The sequence below is a fragment of the Durio zibethinus genome, chromosome 14 (genome assembly GCF_047325235.1).
Source record: "Durio zibethinus cultivar Kanyao isolate XHJ-2024 chromosome 14, ASM4732523v1, whole genome shotgun sequence".
Taxonomy (NCBI): domain Eukaryota; kingdom Viridiplantae; phylum Streptophyta; class Magnoliopsida; order Malvales; family Malvaceae; genus Durio; species Durio zibethinus.
The window spans coordinates 25,504,558-25,515,542 of NC_143175.1; the positions used below are offsets into that span (position 1 = coordinate 25,504,558).

General features: G+C 31.8%; 2 protein-coding genes across 4 annotated transcripts; both read left to right on the forward strand.

The window, feature by feature from the left end:
- The first annotated feature begins 1,772 nt into the window (after positions 1-1,772).
- On the forward strand, positions 1,773-5,162 carry LOC111293766 (uncharacterized). Its single transcript, XM_022886694.2, has 4 exons — positions 1,773-2,073; positions 2,159-2,577; positions 4,009-4,488; positions 4,659-5,162. Exons 1-3 carry the CDS (start codon positions 1,909-1,911, stop codon positions 4,448-4,450), a joined length of 1,026 nt encoding a protein of 341 aa, XP_022742429.1. The 5' UTR covers positions 1,773-1,908; the 3' UTR covers positions 4,451-4,488; positions 4,659-5,162.
- On the forward strand, positions 4,351-7,789 carry LOC111293767 (PHD finger protein ALFIN-LIKE 2-like). 3 transcript variants are annotated; one of them, XM_089744163.1, is made up of 6 exons: positions 4,351-4,488; positions 5,815-5,944; positions 6,043-6,075; positions 6,382-6,604; positions 6,987-7,107; positions 7,333-7,789. In XM_089744163.1, the coding sequence occupies exons 2-6, from the start codon at positions 5,854-5,856 to the stop codon at positions 7,582-7,584; spliced, it is 720 nt and encodes a 239-aa protein (XP_089600289.1). In that variant the 5' UTR covers positions 4,351-4,488; positions 5,815-5,853; the 3' UTR covers positions 7,585-7,789. The 3 variants fall into 3 exon arrangements, with proteins under 3 accessions (XP_089600289.1, XP_022742432.1, XP_089600288.1); XM_022886697.2 differs by lacking the exon at positions 4,351-4,488 and adding an exon at positions 4,915-5,054; XM_089744162.1 differs by lacking the exon at positions 4,351-4,488 and having other exon boundaries at positions 5,563-5,944.
- The last annotated feature ends 3,196 nt before the right edge of the window (positions 7,790-10,985 follow it).

A 10,985-nucleotide genomic window follows, 5' to 3' on the forward strand; every position in this document is an offset into this window, starting at 1 on the left:
GTTCTCTGTCGTTTCACATGGTGTCACATTCGACAAATTTGCAAAAATATTATCCAAAATTGAAAGATTTATTAAAATTTTAAACCATATCTCCCATGCCCAATGGAATTCAATCCATAGTTATGGAAAGAAGGAAACCAGGGCATACATTTTAATTGGCAAAGCAGAAAAAGCATAGAGAAATATTTCTTACAAAATTACACCTCAAAGGTTTATATGCAATTTGAAAGAGTCAATCAAAATTTTGGAAGGTGACACGGAGAAGGGTTAATTATTTAACTATAGAGTGCTAAAAAAAATCTGAGTTTGTTTTTATCTATTGTTAATGAAATTTAAAATGTAATATATATGTTATTTTTAATTACTTTCTTAATTTATTTTAATATATATATATATATATATATCACTCTGCTAGCTACATATTTTTAAATTTAAAAAGTTTATTATCAATGAAATAATGATACTTTATTTATTTATTTTTCGGAAAAGTAACAAAACAAAGCTCAAAAAATCAGTTCGGCCTTGAGAGTTAGAAGTTAAGGCTGTGACAATTAGATAATGGGCCGAAGCCTGACCTGCTTTGCATGTAAGTCATACATGCCATACTCCTCAGTCCCCAGCAAACGGCTTTCCTTTCGATTATTATAATTAGTGATTCGTCTCTAGCGTTGCTTTGAATTTTTTGTATTGTTTTTTAATTATATTATTTAAATAATTTTGATTGAAAATAAATAAGCATAAAAAATATAATTTATAATTTATAAATTTATATTATAAATATTATTTTAAAATAAATATTTATAGTAAAGAATGTCATATAATTACCGACAACAAATATAATATAAATAGTACAATCTTCGATAAGTAAATTAAAGTTTGTTACTTAAAAAAATAATCATTTCAGTAATTTGATATCCAATCCCTTATTGAAAGATACATTATAATTGCATATATCCAAATTTTCATATTTATCAGACTACAATACAAAAAAAAAACAAGATTGGATTAGTAAAATTATATTACATTTAAAAAAGTTTATGTTATTTATATTTTTTATTTTTAGAAATTGTGTTCAAGAATGAAATGCATACTGTATTACCTTTCATTCCAAGTTAATCATAGGTTATTTACTGGTTATGTTTATGATAAAAACTAATATGATAATTACGTGTATTTATATTATTTAATAAATATATTAAACTTATATTATATTAAACATTTAATAAATTCATTTATAATTAATTTGATTCATAAAATTTATAAATTCATAAATAATTAAATTTGTTAATAGTTAAATTCATTTAATTTAAATTTGATTCATAAATAATAAATAATAAATATAAACCTAGACTTAAAATATAAATGACACAAAACACAAATAATAAATTTTTTTCATAATTAATTGAGTTTATAAATGTGTAAATTCATGAATACCTAAATTAATAAATAGTCAAAATACATGTATTTATAATTAATTTTGTTCATTGGTATCATAGATTTATAAATAATTAAGTTGATAAATATTAAAATATTATATATATGAATCTACGCAAAAATAAAATATTAATATTTATAATTAATTGAATTTATAAATATTTAATAAAATTGAAATAACAAATCACTCATATTAAGTGACAAATTATTAAGAATAAGAGAAATGTAGCCTATGTAATTACAAAGCAAAGAGCCGATGAAAAACAATCGAATTATGTTACCAAATGCCACCATACGCGGATAAAAATAATATATTGTTAAATAAACTCAAACGGTTTATCATTTATGTTGGTGGCGCAAGTAGCTGAAGTTGTATAAAAAAAAAAAAGGAAAGAACAAAATCAAAAGGGAATAGAAAAATCCCCAAGCAGCAGCAAAAAACGAAAAAAAAAAAAAAAAAAAGGAAATTGAAGAATGGGCGTTGATTATTACAAGATTCTTCAGGTCGACCGGAATGCAAAAGATGAAGATTTGAAGAAAGCGTATCGCAAACTGGCCATGAAGTGGCATCCCGATAAAAACCCTAACAACAAGAAAGAAGCTGAAGCCAAATTTAAGCAAATCTCCGAAGCTTATGATGTAATAATTTTTTTTTACTTTTAATTATTTTTTCTTTCTCTTTCTTATTATCTTTTTAATTAATGAAATTATCGATTAACCATAGGTTTTGAGTGATCCCCAAAAGCGTGCGGTTTATGATCAGTACGGTGAAGAAGGGTTAAAAGGCCAGATGCCTCCTCCGGGGGCGGGAGGATTTCAAGGTGGGGCGGACGGGGGTCCGACGATGTTCCGGTTCAATACTCGGAGCCCCGACGATATTTTCTCGGAGTTTTTCGGGTTTTCGAGTCCGTTTGGCGGGATGGGTGATATGGGTGGGTCACGTGCGGGGCCGTCGGGGTTCCCCAGGGGTATGTTTGGGGAAGATATATTTGGCTCCTTTAGGGGTGCTTCTGGAGAGGGTTCTACAACCATGCCCCGAAAAGGACCCGCTATTGAACGAACATTGCCTTGCAACTTGGAGGATTTGTATAAGGGGACTACCAAGAAGATGAAGATTTCTAGGGATGTTACTGATGGTAGCGGGTAATCATTCACTTTTAATTATTTGGGTTATAGTTTTCTTTTTGCAAGTTAATTTAATTGGGTAATTCTCAGTTTATCTGTGTTTATTTTGCTATGTGGATAGTGAATTATCAGCTGGATTCGTTTGTAGATCTAAATTCAATTGTTATTAGCTTTGAATATGACTTGTATAACGTAGAGCATCAACAATTGAATCCTTCGAAAGGTTTCTAGGCATAAGGGAAGGAATAATTAACATCTTCAAGCTACGGCTATTAAGTTGCAAATGATGTTTACAGAAGCTGCCAAGTTTGACTTTTTGTTAAAAATAAGAGAACTAATCATTTAAAGTGATTAGTTCTTTCCTGAGTGATGACAAAGTTGCATGGCAATTAGTTTTGAACAGAAAATAGTTGTGATTACTGAGATCTTACGAACTTAATTTTATGTTGCTATTTAATTCAGTCCTTTCTTGCTTGAGGTCTCTATGTTAGACAGATTTAGATTGGTCAGCATTTGTCAAAAAAAAAAAAAGCTATATTAGTTTTCCATACTAGGATACCTTTTATATGGGATGTCATTGCACCAAGGTATACCCATACTTTCTCTGTATTTGAACCTTCTTCCATACTTAGCAAAATGATTTTGGTTTTATTCCCCTTTGTCTTTTTGTTTTGTGGTTTCGGTTTGACATCGTTTTATTTACTTGAAACTTAAGGGCTTATGGTCAGTTATTCATTTACACAAGTGACAGAAATACCTTTCATGGTATTGTATTATCTGTTTTAATTACTATGATATGATTATTTCCTTCTATTTTGGTGTTCGCTCATCAATAAGGCTTTTTTTTTAAACTTTGTTCTCTGTTAATAAGGATTAGATTGATCATGGAGCTTCTTTTTTTATGTATTTGTTTGTGACCAACTTTGGAGATTTCTTGATTCTTACTCAAGATTCCTTTTTAAGTTATTGCTTATGTTTATATTTTTGCTTTTTGCCAAATTTGTAAACTTGGCTTCATCCAATGACGAATAATACATTATTAACATGATGGTGGATTTGCAATGGTATATCCTTGGTCCTTGATTATCCTTGCTGTTGTGCTTCACTTTAACCTGATTATCAACAGACCAGTAGTCTTTTAGGTTAACACGCTAAGTGGAATTTCGTAGACCATGACTTTATATAAGCTAAACTTACCATGCGAATTCAACTTTTGAAGTCTGAAGTTTGCATGCTATGAGTGCTTATTTATTTAGAACAGTGAGAGCTCACGATTTTGCACTGTGTATAGTTATATAAGACTTGAGTGGTCAAATTATTGTGAGTGAAGTTCCTACTTTTAACCATATATATGTAGCATACTAAAAAAACTCTTCTATTTGTAGTTCTAGGAAATTATTTGATATTTTTCATTAACCTTCTAAACTGTGAAATTTTTTTCTTGTACAGGAGGCCTACTACGGTGGAGGAAATTCTTACTATTGAGATTAAGCCAGGGTGGAAAAAAGGTACTAAAATCACTTTTCCAGAAAAGGGAAATGAGCAACGAGGGGTTATTCCTTCTGACCTTGTATTCATCATTGATGAGAAGCCTCACAGTGTGTTCAAGAGGGATGGAAATGATCTTATTGTTACTCAGAAGATATCTCTAGTGGAAGCTCTAACTGGTTATACAGCGCAGCTGACAACACTCGATGGACGGAATCTGACAGTACCTATTAACAATATCATCAGTCCGACCTATGAAGAAGTTGTTAAAGGGGAGGGAATGCCAATTCCCAAGGAACCTTCTAAGAAAGGAAATTTGAGAATTAAATTCAACATCAAGTTCCCTACCAAGCTTACAACAGAGCAGAAAACTGGCCTGAAGCGGTTAATATCGTCTCCCTAATAATAGTTGGTAGCCCTTGCTACTATCAGCCAACTTGTGTAAGTTCACATTTGTTTTTATTTCTTTTGTTTTTTTCTTGGAAGGAAATTCATATGTTGCTGAACTGGGTTTACATAACAGTTATCTAGGAGTTTATGAATTATTATCATATATTTTGTTTCTCTGCTTGTTAAAATTTTTTTCTTAATCTTGCGGTAACTGGCCACAGCTAATGGTGAAGGCCTTTAATTTGGCTCAAATCTCCCTTATCTAATCGTACACAAGTCTTCTAGTCCTTGAGAAGTTCATTTGGAGGACGTACTTGATCGCTTCCTTCTTGCAAGAAAAGTGGAGTGGAGTGGAGTAGTATGTACCAGCTCAATTTCGACTTCAGTTTAGCCTAGCCAGCTTTATCTATGAACAAGGAAATCCATTAGTATCCATTATGAATGTATTATAGAGTTACATCTTGGCTCAGGATGAATGCGAGTGGTATGCTTAACTTGGTACAAGAAACGATGTTTCCAGTGGTTCATTGGGTTTTACTGCGGGTACGCAGTGTATACAAAGAAAACAGTTGAATGGTTCAGCCGCTTTCAGCACATTTAATATGATGAACTTTCAGGTGCGGCAAGCACAGTAGCTATAGAACAATTAAACTCCTGAACATTCACAGAAACATTTGTTAAATAGGAATGCATTATTAATAGCCGCGATTGCTTGTCAGAACCTAGTTCTGTTCTTTTTACCCATCCATAGCTCAAATATTTTTGAGCTGCCGAAAGTGTTGGTGCGAAAGGCCAAACGTCCAACTGACAAGGGAGCTTCGTTTTTCAGTCATTATTTTGTCTTTTCTTTTAAATAAAACAATTGCCAAGTTAAAACTAACCTTGCAGATAGCGAAATTGGACGGTTTTGACCGGTGGTTAACCAGCAGTTTTGACTTTTGAGCTGATTTGTCTGTATTAAAAAACTTAAATGAAAAAGCTTAATAGCATCATCGTCTATTACCAAATTAAAAACTTATTTTTATCCTGTATTAATTTAAAATCAAAATGTGAACACGTATCATCTCGTGTTTTAAGAATATTGTACCAAGTAATTCCTATTTTGAAAGCATTATTGTTGTGAAGGGCTTTCTGAATAGAGTGTAGAGTGGTGGTGAGCGCCCGGTTAGGAACTTGGGAGACAACCAATGGGGAAGCGCCAAATCGTCCAAAGAGAGGAGTGGCACTAGCAATTTCCTCTCCCCAAAATCCTCCCCAACCCCTAACCTTCTTTCTCTCATCTCTGCTTTCCTTTTATTATTATTATTTTTCAACGTTTACTTACTTACGATTTGTGTTTGGATCCTCAATTTCCTCATGTCTCCTCTTTTTCTATAGTTGGCATAAATAAAGATTCCTTTCCCTTATAATTTGGTCATGGAAATGGCTTCCACTGCTCGAACCGTTGAGGAGATCTTCAAAGATTACTCTGCTCGAAGAACCGCCATTGTTCGTGCTTTAACTCACGGTAAAATTATACCCAATCTTTTTCTCCTTTCTTCTGCTTCCATTTTTTTTTTTCTCTTTGTGCCTATTCAACGCTGTCGTTTTTTGTCTTTCTCTCAGATGTGGATGACTTTTATGGACTCTGTGATCCAGGTACATATTTTCCAATTATAATTTCAATTCTCTTTTTGCATGTTGTTTTTGCTGAATTTCGTAGTTTTATTTATTTTTTACATTTAATTACTTCTGTTCTTAATTGAATTTAGAAATTCGCCTTCCTCAAATAATTAAATAGAAGGAATTTCCGAAACCTCAAAATTGTAATAATAAAGTTACTAAATTCGACTATTGCAATTACCTTGGAGATTCAAGTTCTATGATTTCCGTACAAACAGTTAGGGAGATATCAAACAGAGGTTTATATTAGAAAATTTTATCTTTTCGTTTTGTTTGGTGTAGATAAAGAAAATTTATGCCTTTATGGACATCCGAATGAAAGCTGGGAAGTTACTCTGCCAGCGGAGGAAGTTCCACCGGAGCTTCCTGAGCCGGCACTTGGTATTAATTTTGCAAGAGATGGAATGAACCGGAAAGATTGGTTGTCCTTGGTTGCAGTGCATAGTGATTCGTGGTTGGTTTCTGTGGCTTTCTATCTTGGTGCACGTCTTAACCGCAATGAAAGGTACTGTCTTCTAACCCTGTTTTTGCTTCATGTATGGAAGGATTATGTTTAAGGAGTGAGCGTATGCAGTTATAATCTCATTGAAAATCAAGTTGATTCAAGTTTGATTAGTATCAGGGAAGGCTTCCCTTTTTTTCCTGTGCAGTTCAGTTGTTGCTCTAATGATAGTTCAGGCTTGAACTATTTTCACTTAGTTGGACTGTTAGAAGCCCAGATTCCAGACTATGCAATATTATCAAAACTAATACAGAAGTAGATTTTTGTGGTGCTTGGCAGAGTAGAATTTTGATATATGTATGCATAGATGATATGCTATTGTGTTCATATTTTTGTCGTTTATAGAATACAACTTATAATTGTTGATTACAATATATCTTTACAGGAAACGTCTATTTAGCATGATTAACGATCTTCCCACAGTCTTTGAGGTTGTAACTGAAAGGAAGCCTGTTAAAGACAAATCAAGCCTGGATAGTGCGAGCAAGTCTGGGGGCAACACAAAGGTTAATCAATTAAAACTTATTATTATTTGAGCTTAGAAGTTTCAATCACAAACTTTAGCCCAAGTTGTTAAGTGACTGAGGCACAGTTTGGTATGAATGAGGCCTGCATAGCAAGCCTAATATTCCCTACAAGAAATAATGATTTTTTTTTTTTTTTGGTGCTTTAAACTGTGCAGGTTTTATATATTTTACTGTTAGTCTTTGACTGGGTTCTTTACTTTATAGAGATCAAGTGATGGAGCAGTGAAAAGCAATCCTAAGCTTGTGGATGAGACTTTCGAGGATGATGAAGATGAACACTGTGAAACACTATGTGGCAGCTGTGGTGGGAATTACAATGCAGATGAGTTTTGGATCGGCTGTGATGTTTGTGAGAGGTGGTTCCATGGAAAGTGCGTTAAGATAACACCTGCTAAAGCTGAGAGCATTAAGCAGTACAAATGCCCATCTTGCGGCCTGAAGAGGGGCAGGCAGTGATAGTCACTAAAATGATGACAAGAGGACAGACATTTCAATGGCTGACAAAGCAGTATAACAATATTCCTATGTTTGGTAATGTAATGATGTTTGTCGACAAAACGTCTGTTTATAATAGATGCTTAGAACTGGATGGAAGTTCTGTTTCCTCGCTGATATGTTAGAATTTGTTATGAAAAATTCGTCGGTAAAATTTGCATAGGTCTGTTACTCTGTCTTTTCCTCCTCCCTCAAGGTAAGGGATCATAACTTAACTAAATAGTCAATAACTGATATTCCCAAATGGTACGAGTTAATGAAAAATTAGATGATGCAAGGATTGCCGATGCTGAAGTGAAAGATGCCAGGTGAAGGACGGAGTTAGCCCAAAACGGGGTCTATTTTAAAATTTGGGAGAACTTTACATGTGTTGGGTCATATAGTGAAGCCCATTTTCTTATGGGTTGTGGGGGGAATGAACTAAGGTTGGTAGTCATGTTATAGTAAAATAGTTTTTTTTTTGTTTGATCTGGACCTTGGTGTCGAAGATCCTAGCCCAAAGAGTTTGAAGAGGAACATAACCCTCTGAATTTGAGTTTAATAATTAACTAATTTTTTTTATCGGTGCCATGCACAGAGTTTTTTTATTATATTTTTTTATAGTTTAAAATTTTAATTTATATTAATTTATATATTTTATATAGATAAATAAAAATAATCATAATCATTTATAATTTGTAGTTTAAAATTAAAAAAATTATCGATATATAAATTATTATGAAAGAATCTAAATAAACATTATGAAATTTTTAGATTATGAAAGTAAAATTATATATAAATATCAATGAGAAAATTAGTCTTTTATTCACAATTACATAAAGTTTTTAAAAGTATATATTATTTTAGTATAAAAATTAAAATTTACATATATGATATATCATGAAAGACTTTTTCATATTTAAATTTGAAACTTTATCTTGTCAAAATTTTATGACAAAAAGAAAAAAATATTGATTGTGAGAAAAAATCATAAATATATATTTAATAATTATTTAATTTAAAAAATCTAAATTTTTAAAAATTTAGTTTATCCAAGTTTATTTTAAATTAAGATAAAAGAAGTTAGTATAATTTTAAAATTAGATATGTGTATAATTTTGAATTGAGATAAATTTTTTAATTTTAAATTATAAAAAAAATAAAGGTAAAAATTGATAAAAAAACAGTGATTCAATTATAAATTTTATTTATTTAAATTTATATGAATATTAATTTAGATTGTATATAAATTTTTTTTATAATTTTTAAGATTTAGGAATTTAACCTTTAAAAACTATTTGAATTTGATAAGAGTGAAATATGAGAAGATATACTTTATTAGATTTAAATTAAGATAAATCTTATATATTTGGAAAGATTTTGATAAATGTAAATTTTGAAACTTTAAAATTTTTAAAAATTAAATAATTGATTTCATAAAATTATTTGAAAATATCTTATGAGTTAAAAATATAAATTGTTCACCTAAACATCCACATAAACAAATTTTATCAAATTTTTATATATGTTATAATATAATATTATATATGATATGATATGATTATGAATCCGCGAAACCTCAAGGAAATTTGACACAATAAGACATTTTCAAGGCTCCCATTAATCCTCTCAATGTACTCTTAGTGCTCATCGCCACAATAAAAAAAAATTTTTTGGTTTCCAACTGTTTTTGTCTCACTCCCACCTCTCTATAATCTACCTCCTACCACGAGGCAAATGCTGGTCCTACAATGAGCCATTCTCTCCGCAATGCTTTGTCCTAGTCGCACTGATGGCCTAGCCAAAACACCTGAGATGGACTCAAGAGCCTCATAATCGATTCGACGAAGCTCTTAATCAGCTCGGAGGCCCAGATAGTAAGTTTTGAGCCTGGAATTTTTTATTCATGGTTGGTTTTCTATCTCCTTCTGGTTTAAGGTGGGTGGTGCTTATGTAAATTTTATTTGGCAGGGTCGATGCCCAAGGGTATTCTGAAGGCTATGGGGCGTTGATGGATTGACCATTTATCTTGTCAAAAGTTACCTGCAGGTTAATTGATCTCTCTCAAATAGTTAAATGTACCTTCTTTGCCTGTTAAATGAAAATGCCTTTAATATTCCTGCTTTATTATATAAACATCTAAGTATCTTGCTCTTCATCAACTGATTCATATATTTCAAAATTGTTTTTTTTTTTTTTTTTCAGATATATAGGGTTTTAAAGTTTGTTCCTGAAAAAAAAATACGATTAAGTTGAATGAACTTTCAGCCTTTAACTAACATTAACGTTAATTAGGAAGAGAAAAAACTAGTCGAAAGATGTTGGTTCTTTGATGCCTTTGTTTCTATTTCTCTAACTGCAGAAAGCATGTTTGAGAGGAGAAATATTTCAGAAATACTGCCTAATTCTGGTACAACATCCTGAGTTATCGTTTCTTTTATGTTTTGCTGGGGAATTATAGCATTAGTTTTATATTCTCTCTAATTAATTGCTTATTGTGTCACTGCTATGATTGAAAAATCATTGAAGAGGAGCTCAGCTTAACAAAGCCTTGCAATTGCATAAGAAAGCACAAAGAAAACAAGGAAATGATCAACTCGAGGCATTTCCTATATATCCATGCACGAGCCAAAACATGAAAATTTTTAGATTCTCTTTGCTTTAGTTTCTTTACAAAGAATAAAGGTATAGGTAATAGCCTCATGGATGTAGTTTAAATATTTCTTAAGAGTTTATATTGAAAGTTCAAAGGAGTTTGAAGATTAAGATTGAAGCTCTGGTGAGATTCCTTGAGAGAATTGCAGGCGAACATAGAAATCGAGCCATCCCAGCAAAAGCTGGCAAATCAATTCTCCCCCATATCACTGCCTTCACTCTGTGAGGAGTCTGAGTCAAATGTAAAGGATTTCGAAACGGATTCCGATGATTGCAAAAATGAAATAGAATCCAGAGTTGTTATATCAGCTTTCCCTCGAATATCCCAGTTTGCTCATCCCCCTTGGTGCCCGACATTTTGTGAAATTTGCCACAACTTCCATGTCTAATTGAATTTGTAAAATAAATCAGTGATCGTATATAATACAGACATAGTTGACTGCTTTCATGGTTGTCAAATTAAACAGTTGAAGGAGCGTATCACTTTTAATTTTAATCATTAAAGCAATCAAAACCTACCTGTCAATAATATTCATATATCTAAATAGATTTTGTAGCATTATAGAAATGCTGCTTCATGAGGTAATAATAGAGGGTGATCTGATATATCTACACTCGCTTCCATTTGGGCTTTTAGAGCATGATCGATTGCTTTTATTGTACTTAAAAAAAAAAAAAGGAATATTTGAATATACATCGAATTCTATAGTAATTTCCCATAGAAAAAG